This window comes from Chiloscyllium punctatum, chromosome 7 (genome assembly GCF_047496795.1).
Source record: "Chiloscyllium punctatum isolate Juve2018m chromosome 7, sChiPun1.3, whole genome shotgun sequence".
NCBI lineage: Eukaryota > Metazoa > Chordata > Chondrichthyes > Orectolobiformes > Hemiscylliidae > Chiloscyllium > Chiloscyllium punctatum.
In genome coordinates this window covers 83614661-83639637 of record NC_092745.1, presented here as the reverse complement: position 1 = coordinate 83639637, position 24977 = coordinate 83614661, and the positions used below count along the sequence as shown (strand labels likewise).

General features: G+C 39.8%; 1 protein-coding gene across 1 annotated transcript in view; it reads left to right on the top strand.

Annotated features, from left to right (window-relative positions):
* Positions 1-18993, top strand: part of LOC140479880 (E3 ubiquitin-protein ligase RNF170-like) — a 34452-nt gene extending 15459 nt beyond the window's left edge. The window contains exons 3-5 of the mRNA XM_072574227.1: positions 5078-5151; positions 12973-13083; positions 18604-18993. Coding sequence (XP_072430328.1) covers positions 5078-5151; positions 12973-13083; positions 18604-18846 — 428 coding nt within the window. The 3' untranslated portion in view covers positions 18847-18993. The remainder of the gene's footprint in view (positions 1-5077; positions 5152-12972; positions 13084-18603) is intronic.
* The last annotated feature ends 5984 nt before the right edge of the window (positions 18994-24977 follow it).

Genomic DNA, 24977 nt, shown 5'->3' with positions numbered 1-24977 from the left:
CTTTGTGTCTACAAAGACACAAGTGAATCTATCAGCTGTGAATACAGGAAACAAACAGTGTGCTGCTGAGTAGCACCTCAGAAACACTGTACATTTAACTTGGGTTGGTGAATTTTTTCTCATGGCTTACATCATGAATGAATTTTCCTGGGCAAGTGGATGGTTTTGGTGATGAATTTGTCTCCTGCCCCTGTGTAATTTTAGCCCTGTTTGGTATACTATTTGTAAGGTATAGCTTGGTAAATATGAACATATTAGGTTGTTACTTAACTCATCGGATAGACATATCTCCCATTTTTGCACATAGATGTTAGGGAGGAAGATTTTGCAGGGTGAACTGGTCAGTCTGTGCCTTGATTGTTTCCATTGCTTAGGTCAATGTGGGTGTTCTGGCCAGTTTTATTCTTATTTGACTTTTCTGTGCAGTTTAATACAATCCAGTCCATGAGTATCCACTGAGCCAACTACAATGAACCAAATGCATTTGCATATTTCTGCTGAAAATAATCAGTCTTCTGGAGTCCACATAATGACAATAACTGTTTGTTCTGAATGTAATTGCAGCTGTGCTATTAGCAGTTACCTTCCTGTTGGTAAAACTGCAGCATGCATTTAATAACAGACATATTGGAGACTTAGCATAAGATTGTAATTTAGATTCAAATAACCTTAAATCATTTTGGTTTCACTCTTGTCTTTGCCTGTCATCTGAACTCAGAAAAATCACAATTTTATTAACCAATGCACAGCCCTCTCAGCATCCACACCGTGTGCAATTCACTGATGTCAGATAGATTAATTTTTTTGATTAAGTGTAATAATGGAGAAATTTTATTTGAAGGAAAAACCCACAAATTACTATGTTAACAAAGTTTTGAACTGTGACAAAACAAGGTTTTTAAATATACTCAAAATATTTAAAAATTTGTGTAATAATCACTGTACATTCACTATTCATTACAATACCTTACCGAAACGTAGAAAATAAATACTTAAGTGTCAGAAAAAAGGCATCATGGAACAATTTGTACAAAAATGAGAAAGCTAACTTTTGCGGCAACTGACCACTTTCCCAGGCTCCACAGAAGACAAGAATTTGCAAAGCACTTTTACATAGTATGTCAATCAATCTGAGGAATTTGGCGACTGAAATCATTCACACAGAATTATCCAGGACCTTATGTATCTGCAAATGAACTCACCTCCTCCCCCTGCTGGTGAGAATATAATGAGAGAAAATAATAGCAGAGCTAAATAAAATCACAACACCAGGTTATAGTCCAACAGGTTTATTTGAAAGCACTAGCTTTCGGAGTGCTGCTCCTTCATCAGGTGGTTGGACAACCTGATAATGCAACATCATACACATTTATGAAATTGAGAACAACACTATCAGTCAAAGACATTGGATATCCAAAGTAGATGTAGTTCCATTTGGCTGTTGTGACAAATGTTTTAAAATGTTATTATTCACAAAAATCAAATTACTAAGTCACTTTTTAATTATTAACTATCTGATTATTTTATTAAATGGCATTCCAGGGCAGTGTTAAAATATAATTTCTCCTGTTAAGAAATCATGCTAATAAATTTTCAACAATGACACAAGTGAACAATCATATCAATGTTTTCACATAATATTTGTTTTAATTAGTGCAAACAGCAATTTAAGTAATTTGAAATGAGTTATACTGCTGCAGAATACATCAGCTTAGTGGTTATGATATTAGGCTGATAATGTACCAGTCATTAGTTCAAATCACATGATTAACTGAGTATATTCAATTTTAAGGAAAGCTGCTGGATTATCAGAAAAGCTTGTTTATCATCTCTTCATACACTGCTCAACAGCAGATCTGCATGCATAATTTTAGTAACTATAAATTTCATGTGCAGGGCCAAAGTAAGTTTTCTGGTGCTCCAATTGAATTCTCAGGCATTGTTAACATCTGGCATATTGTTTGATATGATAGTGGCAAATGTAAATTGTCAAATTTTAATTTCCATCACCTTTCTTTATCTCTTTATAGTAGTTAACATAATAGTTGAAATATTCAGGCAACCTTTGGAGAAGGATCTCTTGAATTACATCAGTAAGAAGTGGAAAATAGGCTGGCAAACTAGAAAGGTTCAGAGACCTAATAGGGGACAATAAATCGCCTCAGGTTTGGGTGTCTTAAAGTAAACAGGATTGAAAGTAATATAGCAATAATCAGAAAAATTGTTGCCACAGAAGTCAAAAGAGTTAAGACAATAGGCATATAAAAAGGCAAGAAAGGGCCAGGGAAGGTGTTAAGAGATAACAGGACAGAGGCACAGATATGGTTAAAAGACACATTCATGGTAAACGTGAAACAGTTTTGACACAGGCCAAGAGACAAAGAAGATGCACTTTGTGGAAGAGCTGGAGGACAGTATAGCAGAAATTGAACACCACCTGATGGCAGTAGTGTTAAGGGAAAATGGAACACTTAGAACAGCAAAAAACGAAGGGAGCATATCACCAGGGGTTTGCCAGTGAGAAGTAAAGGTTATCCACTTGGGGAACCAAGGGAACTAAACAATGTTTCAAACTTCAACCAGTCCAATCCACCAGTGTGCTTAATGTGATGTTCTGCTATATCTCTTGGAGTTGGTAGTTAAAATTCTTTTGGTTTACTCATTATTATCCATTTTGGTTGAAGTATGATAACTGCTGGCTGAAAATAAATATTTGTTGGAATTGACTGAGTTGGGGTAAAAAGAGGGGAGCCAAACCACCATTTCTCTCTAGTTGTAACTAGCTAAATAATAGCAATCATACTATCTAGTAGCTTGGTTATTATTTTATTTGCTCATGGGATATAAATTTCATCAGCAAGACCACTATTTATTGCCCGTCTATAATTCTCTTGTCTAGGTGGTGAACCAAACTTGTTGCACTGTAGTCCATGCAGTATAGTTAAACCCACTGTGGAGTGAGAGAGGGGTTTAAGTATTTTTACAAAATGACAGTAATGGATCAGCAATATAATTGAGGATGAGGTGTGACTTTGAAGGAATTGTGTAAGTGCTGATACAGTTCCAGACACCTGCACCATCCAACCCCACCACCCAGTGGCTGAACATTTTAATGCCCCCTCCCATACCACCAAGAAAATACAGGTCATGGGCCTCCTCCATTGTCAAACCCTTACCACCCGGCACCTGGAGGAAGAATGCTTCATCTTCCACCTTGGAACCCTGCAACCACATGGGATCTATGTGGATTTCACCACTTTCCCTCCCCCACCTTATCCCAGTGCCAAGCCTCCAACTCAGCACTGCCCCCTTGACCAGTCCTACCCGTCCATCTTCCTTTCTTCCAACCCATTTGCTCCACCCTCCCCTCCCCATCACTTCCACCTGCACCTTCATCTACCTATCACATTCCCAGCTACCTTCCCCCTTAGCCCCACGCCCTCCTAGTTGTCTCCCAGCTCCCCATCACCACCACTCCCCCGGCCCAAAAACCTCATTCCTGATGAAGAGCTAATGCCCGAAACATCGATACTGCTGCTTCTCGGATTCTGCCTGACCTGCTGTGCTTTTCAGCATCACACTCTCAACTCTTCTTATTCTTAACCCAATCAAAGAACCATTTTTTACACCTTAGCTTACACATTCACTTTCGTAGACATTTAGTTTTCTCTGAATCAATCCAAAGTGATTCCTTGCTCCTATGGCTTTATTCCTGTACTGTTTTCTTAGCTGAGTAAATTGTCATCTTAACATTATCTTTCACAATCAGGTTTTCTATCCATTGAGATGCTTCTCTAGCCTAAGCTAGTGACTCTTCAAGTCTAATTTTAACTCAGATGAATTTGGTCTGGTCAATCTGAGTGTGAACTTCCACCACCACTCCTGCATGGTGAATCAGAGATTGTTTTGTGCTTTATCTGCTCCTTATCTCTCAGATCCAGACAGACTAAAAACACTGATGTTCTTGGAAAGTCTGCAACTTTATCTTTTTAATGGCTTCCTCTATATCCTTCACCTTGACAAATGTATCAAAGTTAGTTCTTCAATATTAGTTATCCTTGAAAACCTGACTTCCCTCTTTAAAATAAATGGTTTCAAACACACCTGTTTACAATTTGACATTCTTAAAATTTCTATGGAACTTCAGAGATTCACAGGCCTCACAGTAAACATGCAGGTTACCACTACTGGCTCCAAAAGGAAATATCTTGCATCTTTTATGTTCACAAAGTCACTGTCAGCAGACTTCAGAACAGCTCACATTACATCCTTGATTTCACCTGAAATACCCCCAAAAACATAATAATCTCAAACTATACATCTGCCAGTTGTGTAGTGCAAATGTTACTTGCTACTTTTCAGCCCAAACCTGGTCTTGCTGCATTGCGCTATATTATTATTACATTTGAAGCAGATTTCAGCCTGACTCCTGAAGTGTGCAACTAACTTTGCATCATTGTATCAATGCAACATGGTTCCAGATGCACAAAACTTAATTTTGGATTTGTTGCCAGTTTTTGCCAAATTCTTTACTAATTTTACTCTGTTGGCCTAAAACTTCCACGCAAACAGGTTGAAATTGTCTAAAAACTCTTCCCATCAGCCTGACTTAGTTTTGTACTAGGTTCTGCAATAAAGAAATAAGAGCAGGAGGAGAATAAATGGCCTATCGATCATGCTCCACCATTCAATATGATCATGGCTGATCTTGTACTTCAACTCCACTTTTCCTGTCCTCTCTTCATATTACATTGATTCCCAGAGACCAGAAATCTTAAATATATTCTGTAATGGAAAATCTACACCTTCTAGGCTAGAGACTTAATTGAAGCATTTTCTCCTCATCTTAATCCTCAATGATTGGCCCCTTATCCCAAGACTATGACTCCATATTTTACATTCCCCAACCAGTAGAAACAAACTAACAATCTCTCTGTGTCTTCAGAATCTTGCGTGTTTCAGTAAGGTGGCCTTTAATTCTTCTAAAAATCTGAAGAATATAGGCCCATTTTTAGAAATGAAGGTCATTAGACTTATTTATTCCAGAGTTATTTTATTTCTGTTTTTTTACTAACAGGTCCATGTTGGATTGCATACTGGGGACATGGTCCTTTGTTAGGAGCTGTGAGCTGTCCGCTATGCAGACAAAAGGTATATTTTAGCATGTTTCCATCATAAAAAAAATGAATGTACCTCAATTTAATAAACATAACTTAAATGTAAAATGTTGTTTAAATTCAAATTGTGTAAATGTACATGATCCCTCATATTGGGCACAGGTTGTAGGAAGATGGACTTGTGGTTTCTTCCACCTTTGAGAAATCTGATATTTTCTACATAACGAAGAATGTTTGTGGAGACAAGGAGAAATGGAAGGCAGTATGCCAATGCAACTTATGGATTATCATTGTCACTGGTGGCTATTATTAAAAATATGGGGAGTTAAAACCTACCAGTGTTTGAACCTGGGACTCTAGGCTAGCTTTAAATCGGAATTTGGGACACATAACTCGAGTGAGCTGCTACTTTCTTTCACACCATCATCAGAATCAAAGGATCAATGTGAATGTAGTACATAAAAGCTTAAAATCCAGTTGGGAAGTTATGTTGATGAGGCTGCACTTAAGAGTATTGTGTTCAGTTTTGGTCACCTTTTACAGGAAGGATGTTTTTAAACTGGAAAGGAGTGCAAAAGAAATTTACAAGAATGTTGCCTGGACTCCATGGTCTGAGTTATAAGGAGAGTTTGGACAAGCTAGGTCTTTTTTTCTTTAGAGCTTTGGAGACTGAGGGGGGACCTTATAGAGGAGACATGGATACAGTGCATGCACTCAGTCTTTTTCCCAGGGTTGGGGAATAGAGGACTAGAAGGCATCAGTTTAAGGCTGGATCAGGAAAAAGAATAAAAATGGAACCGGAGGGGTAATTTTTTTTTACACAGAGGGTGGTATGCATAAGGAATGAGCTGCTAGCCAAAGTAGTTGAGGTGAATACGTTAACAACATTTAAAAGGCATTTGGACAAATACATGAATAGGAAAGGATTAGAAGGAAATGGACCAAATGCAGGGAAATGAAGTTAGCATAGATGGACATATTGGTCAGCGTGCACCAATTTGGGTCAAAGGGCCTGTCTCCATGCTGTAGGATTCTATGACTCTATAATTCCCAGTGTGACTTATTGAGAAGAATTTTCTGTGGCAAGGGGAAACAAGTTTATGTGCATGATGGGAGTTGAATGTCCTAAAGTGACTCTGGGTCAGGATTCAACATCATCCTGCCAACTTTTGTTTTTCTGGAGTGGGATTGAAGGCAAACAGGAAATACTTTATGATTTCTGGGGAATCAATTAAGGTGCTCCAAAAAAAAACAATCTAGTACTTTTTTAAAAATCCTGAGTTATGGATTTCACAGCCAGGGCCCCTGTTTCTCAGCTTTTCAGCAACTCACCAGGTTCACTCAAACTAAGATAGAGTGGTAAGAGCTTCTTTAGTGAGACTGGCAAGTTGGAAAGGCATTGGGAAGTTGCACTGAAGAGTGCCAGCCATGCCCAGGTGAGAGAGATTGTTGGTTAAAAAGGACTTTATCCCTTAGATAGGATTATTACCAATTAACAGGTAGATGCCAAGCTTCATGGAAGGCACTTCACCGATGTTCAAATGCCTTCCCCTGCTGCCAGCTCTCAAGGCATAGAAGCATCTTATGCAATTTCACCTTCTACCATGACTGAAAGACAGGGGGAAGAGCAAAGCAATACACATCAACATGAGCAGAACTAGGCACCTATTCCTCAGCTATATTCTCTTCCTAAAAGAGGTACATAATGGATATTGAGATCAAGGTGGAAGGAGGTGAGATCCCCAAATAGGTCTAAAGATAGAGGATTAGTTCTCACAACATGTTTGTGCACTGGTGCCTCAGAAAACTCAAGCTCCTGCATGTAGATCGTAGCTGACACTTGCACCCTCCTGAATCTGCTTTCCATTGGGAGCAGATGGGAATGCATTATCAACAAGTGGTAAGGTGCCTGTCAATGGAAAGCCATTTGTCCACCAACAATCCCCTCACCTTCCTGGTCTCTGCTTATCACCACACTCTGCTTTGTGCAAACAAGTGTAGCAGTCATGTGCAAGTATTTATCATTTCTAATGTGGAGAGGAAGGAAGATCAACCTTTTTTAAGGGCAACTGAGAGGCCTGGGTATGAGAGGGTAATAGGCTGAAAGTGAGTGTGAGAGTTCAATGTTCAGATGGTGATTAGATTAGATAGATTAGATTGCCTACATTATGGAAACAGGCCCTTCGGTCCAACCAGTCCACACCGACCCTCCGAAGAGTAACCCACTCTGAGCTATTTCCCTCTGACTAATGCACCTAGCACTATGGGCAATTTAGCACAGCCAATTCACCTAACCTGCACATTTTTGTACTGTGGGAGGAAACTGGAGCACCCAGAGAAAACCCACGCAGACACGGGGAGAATGTGCAAATTCTGAGGCTCGATTTAACCTGGGACCTTGGTGCTGTGAGGCAGCAGTGCTAACCACTGAGCCACCGTGATATAAGATGACTGCAGAGAAACAGGAATGAGTGAACCTGCAAGAGGAAGATGCAGGGGGAGGCGATGGCCTAGTGTTATTACAGTGTGACCCTGGTATCCAAGGAATTGTTTTCCATGGTTTCAGTTACCCACAGACTATTGCATCCTGAACATATTATAGGGAACCAGGGACCAGGAGACTGTCAGGAAGGTACGTATCCCATTGAAATGAGAGGGTTCGCTCCTATCTGCAATCGGTCCTAGGACATGTCCCCCACAGGTATGGGGTGGGGGCAAGTGGGAAACTACTGTATTGTTAAATTATTAATACAGAAATCAATACAACGTTTGGTGGACCTTGGATTACATCTTGCCAGGGCAAATGGTGAAAATTAAATTCTATAAAAATTTGGAATGAAGAGTCTAATGGCCATGAAACTATTCTCAATTTGGCTTGGAAAAACCCCATGTGATTCACTAATGTCCATGAGGGAAGGAAACGTTGTCCCTACCTGGTCTGACCTACTTGTGACTCCAGACTTACAGCAATGTAGTGGATTCTTAACTGGCCTCTGGGCAATTAGGAATGGGCAATAAATGCTGGTCTAACCAGTGATGCCTGCATCCAATGAATACATTTTTAAAAAGTGTCGTCCTGAGAAATATCTTTCCAGATTTTTCTCGAAAGTCCCTTACCTCTTCCACCTCCTGGATTCTCTTGGTGCAGCATCCCCAGGTTGGGAGGACTACAGTCCTGCTGGTGACTTCCTTGGCCAATTCCATTCATGCCTGCTTGGTTGGAGAAGTTGTTCTCTTCCCAGGTCTTTGGGAGAACTCACCTCACTGCCAATCCTCATATTCTGCAATAGAACCTCATGGCAAGGGTGAGAGACCCAGAGAGCAGCATTCTCAAGTCTCATTTTCTTTCCACTAATTTCTACAACCTCAAAAAATCCAAGAACTGGTTGCATCATAGTCCATGTCCATGACTCTTTGATTAGAAATCCTTCCTTTGACCAAATGGATGCATTCTTCTCCCCACCTTTCATAAATAGTGAGTTAACAAATCTTGGCAAAGTCAGCTCCTTCGTTATTCGTGCCCACTGTTGTGGAGAATTTAGCCAATTCAGTTAGGTGTGAGTATTTAAGTTAAAAGAGAAGAGTGAAGAGTGAAATGTGAACAACTAGTGAAATCCAGGACATTAAAGGAGTGTTTTACATATAGTTTTTCCAAGACAAAATACAGAGGAAATTTTCGTACTGTATAAGCAAACATCAAATATTAGTCCAAGATGGGACGAACATCCTATGAGAGAATTCCTAGCAAAGTTAATTGGACTGATGGAAAAGTGATGGTGCAGGTTTCAGCTATGATCAAGTGATGGGGTCACCACCCTGCATCCTCTCACCTGATTAAGTGTTCTGTCAGGGTGGGGAGTGGTGGGGCATAAATTCCATACTCAGTGTGTGTGTGTGCCATTGAAGCCAGCTTAGATTGTGAAGGCAGAAATCTATACAAAGCAGAAACACAAATTATTTATTTGAATGAGTCTCATGCGTTCGTTCACGGATATGCATTTTAGGAACAACTCTGTCAATGAGATTATTTGCTGGCCAAAAGAACAAATGTAAGCAGTTTCATAAAGTCATGTTACAAACAGGTAGGAACAGGGCATTGATTACAAAGAAAGAGGGAGAACCTTTCATTTTATGCTGAAAAATGTAGGCAGTATCAAAGTGTTTTAATTGCAACTAAGTATATTTGAAGTGTAGTTACTTTGTTTAGAGGGCAAATACAACACTCAGAAGTTCCTTCACATGTCTGCAATAACAGAGCTGTTCACAGGTCATATTTTGTGGTCAGTGGCAAAGCAAGGGAGCTCTCTGCAGCTGCCAGAACATTAGTCTCACTGTGAGATTGTTCAATCTCTACAGCAAGAATGTCAGCTATGTTACTGTGCAGTGGTACAGTAATTGATTGTAGTGTTCTACACTGGGCATTCTGGCAATGATTGATTGGAGAACATGACTTAAAGGGATTATGCTGGAAATACAATGACAAATGTTCAAAGGACACATGGGTGAACTACAACAACTGCTCGTTCCAGTTTGGTGCAAAAGTAAAAAGGAAAATGTGGCCAAACCATGACTTAGAATGGAAATTAGAGATAAAATTAGGTTAATGTTAGATCTAAAGGAAAAAGTAGACTAATTGGACAGAAAAAAAAATAGACTTAAGGAGTGGGAGTTGAGAAGTTTAGAATTCAGCAACAGAGGACAAAGGTATTGATTGAGAAAGGGAAAATAGAATATGACAGTAAGCTTGCAAGGGACATAAAGATGGACTATAATGGTTTCTTTAGTTATGTGAAGAGAAAAAAAAGATGGGTGAAGAAAAATCTAGGTCCCTACATTGCTTTAGAACTAGATTCATACATAGGCCAGACCAAGTAAGGATGGCTGTTTCCTTCTCCAAATTATATTGGTGATCGAGATGGTTTCTTCCAAGCAATGACAATGGTCACAATTAAACTCTTTCAGATTTTTATTCAATTCAAGTTGCACTATTTGCCATGGTGGGATTCTAGCCCTGGTCCGTAGAACATCGCCTGGTTAACAATCTAGCAATAATACCATCACCTCCCCATTAAAGGCTGTTTCAGGCTTGGGTTTTATACGTCCTAATATGCTCAGCCATCAGACTCTCATGAGCTAGCTGCAATATTTCCCCATGGATAGTGGCATATGATTACCTGGTGGATCACTCCACTCCTTCACTGCGGGTCTTTGAGAGATTCTCCATTTTTCACCAATACCTAGTTTTAAATGTCATGAGACATACAGAATTCCTGACCCTCAGCTTGAGCGGTCTTCGTTAAAATTCCCTTTCCAGCCATTTTTGCAGAAATTATTTTTGTTCTCTCAATGCTCTTTCCTCTTTTTCCCATTTCTCTTTCATTTCATTCTCTTTCCCTTCCTTCTGTTTCTATTTTCTCTCTTTTTCTTGGAAGTCTAATTTCTGCTGCTCTGGTTTCAATCCCCTTTGTTTCATCATGCTCAGCTTCCATTTGTGTCCTGTCAGCTACCCCTTTTAAAACTTCAGATTTCCTGGCTTTCAGAAAAATTCTAATTCTACAAGCCTGTATGAATCTTTTGACTGTTTGAGGTAGAAGACTAAAAAGCTAGTAAGTGTCAAGGGGTAATGCTGTTAATCAAGGATAGCATCTATGTAATAGTTAGAGATTGGGCCAGGAAGTCAGGACATAATATTGGTTTGGGTGGAGATGAGGAGTAATAGGGGAAAGAAGTCGTCACAGTAGGATCCATTCATATATCCCTGAATAATTTGCATAACGGTGGGCAAATAATACAAGAAATATTGGAGGCTTGTGATAGAGATGACAGTAACTGTCATTGACTTTAATCTATATCTAAACAGGAAAACTTGGCAATGGTAACCTGAATGAGGATTTCATAAAATGCTTTCAAGATCAAGATCATTTCAGAGAGCAGCATATTCTGGAACTAACCAGACAACAAATTATTGTCGATTGTCCATTAATTAATGACCTCAGAGTAAAGGCTTCCTTAGGTAGGAACAACCACAAGATGATGAAAATCTCCTTCAAAATGCAAAATTCAAAGCTAAATAAGGACAACTGTTTAAAAGCCAAGCCACCTAAAGCAAACCTGGCCAGGGGTTGGTTTAATGCAATAGCAGACATTTAAGGTGATATATCAGAATACTCAGAATAGATGACTAAAGAATTTAGAGAAAGCACATAACTGAAAAGCAGGTCAGATGATTAGTCAGAGTATAAATAATGACAGAAATGGCTCAAAGGTTAATTAGGAGGACGAAATTAAGGTGTGACAGAAAGCTAGGTCGGAATGTAAAAATGGATAGCAAGGATTTCTAGAGGTATCTATAAAGGAAAAAGAGTAAATCAGTTGAGTATTGGTCTTGAGAATGGCTTTGTCCTCTACAGAGTAAGAATGGGAATAAGCAGTAGATAATAATGGATATTGAAATAAACAGACATTTTGCTTCTGTCTTCAAACATTCCATAAATTTCTGGAAATCAGGAGGTAGAACAAAACAGACGAACTTAGTGAAAGTACAAGGGCAACAGTCCTCAGACAACAGATGGAGCTATGGGCTGACAAATCTCCACACTGAAATGGAGTTCATCCTAGATTTTAAAAGGTATTGTAAATGAGTTGGTGTTAATTTTCCAAAATTCTGTAGATTCAAGGCACGTTCTATTGGACAGGAAAGCAGCAAATGTAACCCCTCGTTTGAAGAATGTAAGGAGGCAGAAAATAGGAAACTACAGGCCAGTTGGCTTAACATCTGTCATGAGACATACATAAGTACAATGCAGCGGTGTTCAAATGGCTGTTCTGGGTGCTGTTCTCCTCACGGTACACTAGCCTATACACTAGAATATCAGGTTGTGAACACACGCAGACTAGTGCTGCAGTTAGTTTTTATGCCCTTTCGTATTGTCCTGGAAGGCCAAAGCATAAAAATCCACAAGATGTCCTTACAGCTGAGAGGGTGGAGATATTTAATGACTGAATTTAAATTTCAAGTCATTTTTGGCTGTAGCAGACTTTTTTGAAAAACATATTCGAGTGAAAAATTAACCATGTCCGTATTTCAGAGTCTGATCGGTCATCATGACACCACTGTCAATGTTTAATTTTACAAGACCTTCAAAAGTTAATCCAGCTAAAGTCATTTGCTTCTATTGTAACAGTGAAATAGTGGTTTAATACCTCATCTGAAAGGAAATGCAGCCTACCTCAGTGTTGTGCGAGATTGCTTCTTTGTGATTAATTGCGATATCTGCGTCGATTTTGTAATTAGATTAGATTACTTACAGTGTGGAAACAGGCCCTTCGGCCCAACAAGTCCACACCACCCCGCCGAAGCGCAACCCACCCATACCCCTATATCTACCCCTTACCTAACACGAAGGGCAATTTAGCATGGCCAATTCACCTGACCCGCACATCTTTGGACTGTGGGAGGAAACCGGAGCACCCGGAGGAAACCCACGCAGACACGGGGAGAACGTGCAAACTCCACACAGTCAGTCGCCTGAGGCGGGAACTGAACCCGGGTCTCTGGCGCTGTGAGGCAGCAGTGCTAACCACTGTGCCACTGTGCCACCGTATAAATAACAAAAAGCTTTGGATGCAATCCAATTACACATTAATTTTAATCCTTTAATTTAAAATATTTTTGTACTGAAATATTTGAATTATCTAATCAAGCAATGCTAGAGTTTATTTCATCAATTCAGGTTCACAGTAGTCAGGAGTAGACTGTGGTTATGAGTTTTAATATTGACATTGATTTAAAAGAACAAAAAAAATCCTTCTACATCCACTCCAATAGACCAAACCAATTTCTTTTTCTTTTCAGGTGAGCTTGCTCTGTAGTCTATTCTGTGAGAACCAGCAGGAAAAGCAGGGTCAACAGATTATACGAGATATTAGAAACTATAACAAGCGCTTCTCTGGACAATCCAGACCTGTAAGCATCTTCTACAAATTCAACCCAATTGTTTGAAATTAGATTGCAGATAGAACATAGAAAAGTACAGCACAGAACAGGCCCTTCAGCCCACAATGTTGTGCCAAGGATCGTTCCTAATCTAAAATAAAATAATCTAACCTACACACCCCTCAATTCACTGCTGTCCATGTGCATGTCCAGCAGTTGGTTAAATGTCTCCAATAACTCTGCTTCCACCACCACCGCTGGCAACACTTTCCATGCATTCACAACTGTATAAAGAACCTATTTCTGACATTTCCTCTATACCTTTCTCCTAACACCTTAAAACTATGTCCCCTTGTGCCAGTCAATCCTGCCCTGGGGAAAAGTCTCTGGCTAATGACTCTATCCATGTCTCTCATTACCTTGTATACCTCGATCAGGTCACCTTTGTTCCTCCTTCTGTCCAGAGGGAAGAGTCAGAGCATGGTCAACCTTTCTTCATAAGACAAGTCTTCCAGTCCAGGGGGCATCCCGGTAAACCTTCCTTGCATTCTCTCCGAAGCTTCTGTATCTTTCCTATAGTAGGGCGACCAGAACTGGACGCAATATTCCAAGTGTGGTCTCACCAGGGTTTTGTAGAGCTGCAGCAAAACCTCACTGCCCTTAAACTCTATCTCCCGTTAATGAAAGCCAAAACACCATATGCTTTCTTAACAACCCTATCCACTTGGGTGGCAACTTTGAGGGATCAGTGCACTTGAACACCAAGATCCCGCTGTTCCTCCATACTGCCAAGAATCCTGTCTTTAATTCTATATTCAGCATTCAAGTTCGACCTTCCAAAGTGCATCACTTTGTATTTATCCAGGTTGAACTCCATTTGTCATTTCTCAGCCCAGCTCTGCATCTCTAGGTCGCACTGTAGCCTGCAATAGCCCTTGATACTATCAATGGTACCTCCAACCTTTGTGTCATCAGCAAACTTACTAACCTACCCCTCAACCTCCTCATGCAAGTCATTTATAAAAACTGCAAAGAGCAGAGGTCCAAGAATAAAGCCCTGCAGAACACCACTCACCACTGACCTCCAGGCAGAATATTTTCCATCTACAACCACTCTGCCTTTTGTCAGCCAACCAATTCTAAATCCAGACAGCCAAATCTCCCTGTATCCCATACCTCCTGATTTTATGAATGGGTCTACTATGGGGAACCTTATGGACTTTAGCAAGGCATTTGATAAACACCACATCCACTGCTCGATCTTAGACCTGTCTTGTCATCTCCTCAAAGAACTCAATTAGATTTGTGAGGCATAACCTGCCCCTCACAAAACCATGCTGACTGCCATGCTAACTGCTTTTCCAAATAGTCAAAAATCCTATCCCTCAGAATTCTTTCCAAAACCTTGCTGACCACAGATGCAAGACTGACTGAACTAGAATTGCCAGGGAGTTCCTTATTACCCTTCTTGAAAAGGGAAACAACATTCCCTTCCCTCCAATCCTCTGGTATGACTCCAGTGGAGAGTGAGGAAGCAAAGATTTTCGCCAGCAGCTTAGCAACGTCCATTCTCGCTTCCAGAGCAATTGAGGATAAATCTGGTCTGGCCCCAGGGACTTCATGTTTGCCAAAATTTCCAGCACATCAACTTCATCAATCTTGAACTGTTCAAGCCTATTTCCCAGCTCCTCAAATTTCTCATTCACAAGTAAGTCCCTTTCCTAAGTGAAAACTGAAACAAAATAAAACTCATTTAGGGCTTTCCCTAGATGCTCAGACTCCACACGCAAGTTCCCTACACTATCCCTGATTGGCCCTCCTTCTCCCTGATCATTCTCTTATTCCTCACGTATGAGTAAAATGCCCTCTGGTTCTCCCTAATCCTTCCTGCCAAGCCGTTTTTGTACCTCCTCCTGGCACCCCAGCCATTTCTGACCTCCTTTCTAGCAAGCCTGTAATCCTCTAAAGTTATGCTAGACCTTTGCTTCCTTCACCTTACGTAAGCTGCCTTCTTCGTTTTGACGAGAAGCTCCTCTGTTCTCATCACCCAAGGCTCCTTACGTTTACCCCTTCTTGCCTGTTTCAGAGGAACAAATCTGCTCCTTAAGCAAACAAACATCTCCACGTTTGTTGTGCCCTTTCTGTGGAACAATAATGAGAATCCAGGGAAAGTATATTCCTGTTAGGGTAAAAGGGAAGGGTAACGGAATGCTGGATGATGAAAGAAATTGAGGGTTTGGTTAAGAAAAAGAAGGAAGCATATGTAAGGTATAGACAGGATAGATCGAGTGAATCCTTAGAAGAGTATAAAAGGAAGTAGGAGTATACTTAAGAGGGAAATCAGGAGGGCAAAAAGGGGACATGAGAAAGCTTTGGCAAATAGAATTAAGGAGAAACCAAAGAGTTTTTACAAATACATTAAGGACAAAAGGGTAACTGAGGGAGAAAATAGGGCCCCTCAAAGATCAGTAAGGCAGCCTTTGTGTGGACTTGCAGAAAATGGGGAGATACTAAATTAATATTTTGCATCAGTATTTACTGTGGAAAAGGATATGGAAGATATAGACTGTAGGGAAATAGATGGTGACATCTTGCAGAATGTCCAGATTACAGAGGGGGAAGTGCTGGATGTCTTGAAATGGGTAAAGGTGGATAAATCCCCAGGACCTGATCAGGTGTACCCTAAAACTCTGTGGGAAGCTAGAGAAGGGATTGCTGGGCCTCTTGCTGAGATATTTGTATCATCAATAGTCACAGGTGAGGAGTCAGAAGACTGGAGGTTGGCAAATGTGGTGCCACTGTTTAAGAAGGGTGGTGAGGACAAGCCAGGGAACTATAGACCAATGAGCCTGACGTCGGTGGTGAGCAAGTTGTTGGAGGGAATCCTGAGGAACAGGATGTACATGTATTTGGAAAGGCAAGGACTGATTAGGGATAGTCGACATGGCTTTGTGCGTGGGAAATCATGTCTCACAAACTTGATTGAGTTTTTTGAGGAAGTAACAAAGAGGATTGATGAGGTCTGAGTAGTAGATGTGATCTATATGGACTTCAGTAAGGCGTTCGATAAGGTTCCCTATGGGAGACTGATTAGCAAGGTTAGATCTCACGGAATAGAGGGGGAACTAGCCATTTGGATACAGAACTGGCTCAAAAGTAGAAGACAGAGGGTGGTGGTGGAGGGTTGTTTTTCAGACTGGAGACCTGTGATCAGTGGAGTGGCAGAAGGATCGGTGCTGGGTCTTCTACTTTTTGTCATTTACATAAACGATTTGGATGTGAGCATAAGAGGTACAGTTAGTAAGTTTGCAGATGACACCAAAAGTGGAGGTGTAGTGGACAGCAAAGAGGGTTACCTCAGATTACAACAGGATCTTGATCAGATGGGCCAATGGGCTGAGAAGTGGCAGATGGAGTTTAATTAAGATTAATGCGAGGTGCTGCATTTTGGGAAAGCAAATCTTAGCAGGACTTATACACTTAATGGTAAGGTCATAGAGAGTGTTGATAAACAAAGAGACCTTGGAGTGCAGCTCCTTGAAAGTGGAGTCGCAGGTAGATGGGATAGTGAAGGCGGCATTTGGTATGCTTTCCTTTATTGGTCAGAGTATTGCGTACAGGAATTGGGAGGTCATGTTGCGGCTGTACAGGACATTGTTGGAATACTGCATGCAATTCTGGTCTTCTTCCTATCGGAAAGATGTTGTGAAACTTGAAAGGTTTCAGAAAAGATTTACAAGGATGTTGCCAGGGTTGGAGGATTTGACCTATAGGGAGAGGCTGAACAGGCTGGGATTGTTTTCCCTGGAGCGTCGGAGGCTGAGGGGTGACCTTATCGAGGTTTACAAAATTATGAGTGGCATGGATAGGGTAAATAGACAAAATAACAACAACCCTGCTATATCTGCATTTTTCCAAAATCTGCCGGCCTATGAGTTCTTCGATCTCTCTATTGCTAATAGGGGGTCTGTAGAAAACCCCTAATGAAGTGGCTTTTCCCATTCTGTTCCTAAATTCCATCCATACTGACTCATTTGATAAACCTTCCTTGATACCTTCGTTTCTGTGGCTGTGATGCACTTGCAATGCTACACCCCTCCTTTGTGACCCTCCCTTAAAGTTTAAAAAGAACAGGGAGGGTGGGAAAAAAAAGGATGAGATTTAAAGATAAACATTAAAATATAAGGGAGGGGTCCACAACATTATAATCAGATTGAGTGAAATCTAAAATTTGTAAATATTAGCATATCAATAATGTAACAGCATTAATCATGTACCAATAAATCATCTATTATTTCCCTGAAATTCTGCATGAATTCTGAAATGTATATTGCAAGTTAAAAACAGGGAATAAGTAACAAACATATGTAATGTTTATCCTGTTTCATAAAAGTATGTTTCTCATGTATTTGTATTATATAGTTTGGTTCATTTAGTTTATTTTGATCTTCTAGTTTGTAATTCACGAATAATGGCAGCAAGCATTATTTTTATTTCCCTTGTTTAAACTAATAGGAACCCAAGTGCTTACATGAATAGTAGATTGCCATGAAAAAAATATTTTTGTTCACTTTCAGTCTCATTGACAATCATTGAACAGTACTGAAGAGATGGATCATAAAGTCTGACAAATAGTCCCAAATGGAGCCAGTTGAAGTTTGCTTATAATACATACTTTTGTTTGAAATAAAACAAGTGAAATACTGATGAAAATAGCCTCATCATAACACAGCACAATAATGTTTTCAAATGCAGTACCATTCCATGTGTTTTAATTGCCAAGCTCTTGTGGCCATTCACAATTATGACCCATTTACAATAAATCAACTTCCAATTAAAAACAACAAATTGAATTATTTCCACTGAAATATGTTAAAATAATTGTGATTTTTGGGGAATGCAATAGTCATTTGTTACAGGTTTACTTCACTTTGAAATACTCAATATTATTTTTCTGTCATCTTTACCTTATTTTTCCATGTATTTTTCTTGGGCCTTTTTTTCCTCTTTGACCCTGAGATCAATGAAAGCATGGAATACAATGAAAGCATGGAATATTTGCACAATGAAGGTCCATCCACTCTATCTTAAATTTTTTAACCACGCATCCAAGAAACCTCTGAAAAAGTAAACTGTATTATTGTCAAGTTGAAGCTAGTTAGTGATGTGTCCAAAAATTTCAGATTGCTTAGATTAAATGTCCTCTGTTAGTATTCATTTTCATCATATTAAGTTAGCTTGAATTCCTAAATAAAAATGAAGTGCTCATGAAACTCAGCAGGTCTGACAACATGTGTGGAAAGAGAAACAGTATAATCATTTTGAGGCAGGTATGGCTCTTCATCTGATGTTCTAGACCTGCTGAGTTTCTCCAGCTCTTTTTGATTTTGTTTCAATTTCCAGCATCTGCAGTATTTTGTTTTAATTGGCCTAAAATATTGCCCCTGCAATATTTAGTCTTTCAAAATGTCATGTTCTTTTCAAAGCTATTGCATTTTGTTCTTATTTTACCATTCTCCATCTCCCTTATTTTCTTGTACTATTGTTCAGTTTGCAGATTATGTCTATGACATGCCCCTATTACTCCAGATGGCCTTTAGAGGACTCTTCACAATGGCTGGATTAATGTGGATCTTCTATTTGAGGATTGCAATTTGTTCCTTTGGAGTCATCATGTGCCTCACTTTCCCTCTTGATATAATTCCTGAAACAGTCAATGAGATTTTGGGAACTGCTGATGGCCTGACTGTTATAATCCTGCTTCTTTTCTGCATGATTCATATTTGCCGGTAGATGGAGCCAGAGCAAATTAGTTCAACCGGAATAATGATCAAGTTAACCAAACCAGTCTTTTCATTGGATGTGGCCAATTTGTCTAATATCTGGTTTAATAAAAAAAGGTGTAGATATATTTTACCAATGTTTGAACTGATAGTTGTCCATAGCATTTGAATGTTGCTAAGTGGTTGTTGTTTTCCATCTGTTGTTGACAATGGTAAGCAGCACAGAACTACTTTTCCTTTAATAAATGTAACTTCTTATGTATTTCCCAAATGTTAAATATATTTTTAAGAGATCTCAAAAGTGCTATTTTTCTCTAATCATGTAAACTTTGCTTAACAGTTCATTTTTTAATGAATGAAAGTGAAAATGCATAAGAAAATAAAGACTCAATGATACAGAGTAATTAAACCAGATAATTAGTTGAAATCACAACTGAAAAATTATTTTTCTAAATAGGGAGTTAAATCAGTTTTCCTGTCAAGTTTAATTTTCCAACTTCAATATATTGTTTATTTTGGTCTGTGTTTTGCAGAAAACACCATTTATAGTATATTATCACATCAATATCATTGAAAACAACCTCTATAGTTTACATTAGAGATCATATTGAGAAAATTCTGTCAATAAATCTCCATTGCTTGAATTTTCTTACATAGCTATTAGACGATGCTTACCTGCCAATTTCTTCATGTCCTTATAATTGAAATAGCATTCTATGGTGTTTCTTTAAATCATTCAGCTGGGAATGAGATCCAGGAAAATACAAACTTGTGCAATTAATAAATTATTTATTACATTTTGCCAATGTTAAAATCACATTTAACAGTAGCAAAGCACTTTTACCCCTCCACCTCTTCAAAATTAAGTTGGGTTTGCTGATAATTATATCTTTTAAAGTCTGGTTAACAGTAATTAGTCTAGATTAGAGCGGTGCTGGAAAAGTCTTCTCAGTCTCAGGACTTCACTGCAGAGGTTCTTCAGCTTATTCTAATTTTCTAATCTGCCTGTTCCGAGTTACCATCACTTAGCTCTGGAGCAAAAGGGACTTGAACAGAGGCCTCCTTGTCCAGTGGTAGGAAACTACCACTGCACCACAACAGCCCTCAGATTATTGTCCTGGGCCCAACCATCTTCAGCTTCCCTCCATAATAAAGTCAGAAGTGGAGATGTTGGTCATAATTGGACAATGTTCAGTGCCATTTGCTACTCTTCAGATACTGAAGCAGCCCATGTATAAATGCAGCAAGACCTTGACAACATTCATTAGTCAGACATCATGTAATAATAATATTCATGCAGCAAATAATATTCACACCACACAAATGTCAGGCAATGACCATTTCCAGCACTCCAAAAGCTAGTGCTTCCAAATAAACCTTTCAGACACTAACCTGGTATTGTGTGATTTTTAACCATTTCCAACAAGACAGAATCCAACCACTTCACCTTGATAATGCTGTTATCAACATCCTGGGGGTTACTATCAACCAGAACTGATTTGGACATATAAATACCCAGCTACATGAGTAGGTCAGAGGTTCATAATTCTATGGCAAGTAAGCCTCCTCCTGACACCTCAAAGCCTGTTCTCCAACTATAGGCACAAATCAGGCATGTGATAGAATACTCCCCACTTGTCTGATTAAGTGCAGCTCCAACAACATTTAAAAAGTTCCACACCATCCAGAGTAAAGCAGCCTGCCCAGTGGAATCTTAACTAACATCTTCAACATTCACTCTCCACTGCTAAGGCACTGTGGCAGTAATATACACCAACAATAAGATAGACTGCAATAATTCACCAAAGGACCTTTCAAATTTGCAACTAAAAGGACAAAATCTGGAGATACTTGGCAACACCACCAGCTGTAAGCTCCAAGCCATACAGCAGCTTGATTTACAGCTATATCACCACTCCTTCATGGTGGCTAGGTCAAACTCTTGGAACTCTCACCCTAATAGCACTATGGCTATTCCTGTACCACATGGGCTACAGTAGTTTAGTAAGCAGCTTAACACCACCTTCTTGAGTAAAAATAGGGATGCTCAATAAATGCTGGCCTAGCCAGCAATACATGCATGTCCTTAATGGATTAAAACAAAAACACCTGGAAAGGATCATGGAATAAATAACAGTAAGGATAGATAATAAAATTTTGTGGAAATTACTTATATGGATTGGCAAAAGCAGAGGATAAGTTCCAAATAAGAGAGATGAGTCAACAATAATGACCTAAGGAATTAAGGGGAATGCTTTTTAACATATATGCAGAACATTAGAGAGCTGGAAAATAAAGAAATGGTAAAGACAAGTTTTTCATACTCGAGAGACACTGTCATATAGCATAGAAAAAGACCCTTTAGCCTATCATGTCTATGGTGATCCAACAAACACCAAACTACATTAATTCAATTTACTGGGCTTGATCCATAGCCTACTAAGTCCTGGTATTTTAAGTACTCAACCAGATGCTTCTGAAATGTTGCGAGAGTACTTACCTCCACCACCCTCTTAGGCAGCATGTTACATGTTTCTAATACCCTCTGGGCGAAAAAAAATCTCAGATCTCCTCTGAGCCAGTTGCTCCTCACCTTAAATTCATGCCTTCTGGTCTTAGGCAGGTCAACTATGGGGAAAAGATTCTCATGATCTGCTCTGTCTATGCTACTCATAATTTTGTATTCCTCAATCAGCTCCCTGCTCAGCCTCCTTTGCTCCAAGGGAAACAAACCCAGTCTATATAGTCTCTCAGAACTGAGACTTTTCATCCAGGTAATGTCATCCAAGCTTCACACGATCAGGATGAAAGATCATATCCAAACAGAGACACAGCCCGTGTGAATATACAATTCAGGGAATTTGGATGCAATAAGGAAAGGAGGGGAGGAGTTTTTTTTGCTTTTCTTTTCATTCATAGTTTGGAAGGTTTTCCTAAACAGGATAAACTGAAGCCCAAGATCAGGGGCCCAGCACAAAAGAGTGACAACACAGGTAAACCGAAGTTCATTGGTTGGTAATAGCTATGTATTTGTCTACTTACAATAGGTTACTTTCAGATTGAAGGTAAATAAGAGACATATTCACAGGCTACAAACTAAAAAAAGCAGTGCAAAACTTTAAAAATCAAATTGAGAACTAGGTAATTAAAATAGATATGCCCGGCCAGGAGATGTGTATTAATTGTGTGATGTGGAAACTGGTGGACCCCACTGTTGTTCTGAGTGATTACAGCTGTAGCAAGTATTGGTTGCTTCAGGAAATCTAGCTCAGAGCTAATGTGCTGGAGTCTGAGCTTCGAACATTGCAACACATCAAGGAGGTGTTACTTACTTGAAGGCTGTGTTTCAGGAGACAGTCACACCCTTAGATTCATTATCTCAAATTCAACCAGTGGTCAGATACAGGAGGGTGTGACTATGAGTGAGGCAGTGGACGTATCCAGGAGGTAGTGCTGAAGTTGCCTCAGCTCTGAGCCTGTCTAACAGGTTTGTGATTGTTGCTCCCTGTGTGGATGAGTTTGGGGGTTGTGGGGAGGATGAGCAAACTGACCATAGCACCCTGGTGCACAGAGCTATTCAAGAGGGAGTAGCAAAGAGGAAGGCAGCTATAATTGGGGATAGTATGGTCAAGGGAATACACATTGGTATCTGTGGCCAGGATCAAGAGTCCTGAAGGCTACGTTGCTTACCTGATGCTTGGGTTCAGGATATATGTTTGAGTTATAAGTAGAGTTTGAGTTATAAGGAGAGGCTGAATAGGCTGGGACTTTATTCTCTGCATCAGTGGAAGCTGAGGGGTGACTTTATTGGGATTTATAAAATCACGAGGAGCACAGTTAAATGAAAAGCCATGGTCCTTTCCCCAGGGTGAGGGAGTCCAAAACAAGAGGGCATAAGTATAAGGTGAGAGGGGAAAGATTTAAAAATGACCAGAGGGGCAACTTTTTCACAGAAGGTGATGAGTGTATGGAATGAGCTGCCAGAGGAGGTGGTAGAGTTCAGTTTAAGAAACTTGGTCGGCATGGATTAGTTGAGCCAAAGCCATTTCTGTGCTGTAAGGCACAATGACTCTATGTCGTCTGGACCGCAGAGGAACTTAGAGTAGGAGGAGAAAGATCCAGTGTTGTGGTCCATATAAGTACCAACAGTATACGTAGAAAGAGGAAAGAGAGTCTGCTGAGGGAATATGAACTAGGGGCTAAATTAAAAATCAGAACCAAAAAGGTAATAATCTCTGAATTATTACCTGAGCCACAAGCAAATTAGCATAAGGTCAACAATATAAGGAAGTAAACGTGTGGCAGAAGATTGATGTGGGAGGAATGGGTTTGAATTCATGGGACAATGGCACCGATACTGGGAGAGGGTGCTGTTACGATGGGATGGGCCCCACCTGAATCATGCTGGGCTCAGAGTCCTAGTGGAACTCATAACTAAGGCTGGGATAGGGCTTTACACTAAATAGTGCATGGAATATTATGGAAAAGAGTTAGGGGGAGAGCTAGGTAGACACAGAATCCATATGGTTAGACTTGAGAAACCATAAAGGAAAAAAGACTCAAGTAGGCGTTGTGTGTGGACCTCCTGGCAGTAGTGAGGATGTGGGGAAGAAAATAAAACAGGAGATAGAAAATCATGTAAGAAAGGTACATGGGGGACTTCAATATGGGAAAATCAGGTTGGTAGTGGATCTCAAGAAAAGGAATTTGTGGAATGTCTACAAGATTTCCTTTGGAGCAGCTTGTGGTGCAGCTCATGAGGGAACAGGCTATTCTGGATTTGGTGATATGTATTGAGGCAGACTTGATTATGAAGCTTAAGGTGAAGGAACTCCAATGGGGCAGTCACTATAATATGATAGAATTCACCCTGCAGCTTGAGAGAGAGAATCTGGAATCAGATGTAACAGTATTACAATTGAGTAAAGCTAACTACAAAGAGATGAGGGAGGAGCTGGCCAGAGTTGCTTGGAGGGGGGGGGGGGGGGGCATGCAGGGAAGATGGTGGAGCAGCAATGGAAGGAGTCAGGCAGGGTTTCAGAGACTCAAAATAGCTAAGGTAACATGCTTGTTTAAGAAGAGAAGGAGGCAGAAGAAGGGAAACTGCAGGCTGGTTAGCCCAACCTTGGTTGTTGGTAAGATTTGAGAGTCTGTTATTAAGGATGAGATTGGGGAGTACCTGGAACAGCCTGGTAAAATAAAGTTGAGTCAGGATGGCTTCGTGAAGGGCAAGTCCTGCCTGACAAATCTGTTAGAATGCTTTGAGGAGGTAAAGAGCAAGTTAGATAAAGGAGAGCCAGTGGACCTGATCTATTTGGATTTCTAGAAGGCCTTTGACAATGGCTGCATGGGAGACTGCTAAATAAGAGCCCAGGGCATTAGGGGCAAGTTACTGGTGTAGATAGAGGATTGGTTTGTAAATACTCTTCAATGAAGATGCTGCTTGGCACTCTCAACTCGCATAAACTTCTGGGGGTATATTTGTAGACATTCCTGGTGAATCCATGTACTTAGGACCCTTGAACTCGTACTGCAGCCAAAAGAATGTACTTTCCCTTACTCCAATTTCATCTGTATGTTCTTCCCCTCATTCTCACTTGCTAATTCATCATATTTTGCTTCATGTAAATAATTCATTCCCAAGAAAGGACAAGCTTGTATTAATACTTCCTATTGCAAAAATGTATGATACAAGTGCTGTAAGATTTTCTCAAAAACAGTAGCAATAATATGTTATTTTATAGTGCCTATAACATAGTAAAACATTCAAAGGCATCTCAACATGTCTAAGCTTTTATTCTCACTTTTCCTGGTCTTTTGGATTTACTCTGGATATCAATATTTCAAGGTAGTCCTAACAACGGGCTGTACCTAATATTCTTTAATAAAGCAAACTATACTAAAAAAATTGAAAAATAATATATCAGAATATAACACATAAAATGCTTACAATCACAAGTGAGCTAATTCACATCAACTGAAAACAAGTGATCAGCCTGCCCTGTCTGAACCTCCAGTCATGGATCAGACAACACTATCATTAACGAGTTAACTATGGCTTTGAAGTAAGCTTTCTTATACCCTTTTTCAATACAGACACATTGCATGTTGAAACTTGTTGAGACTGTTTAGTCTCCAGGA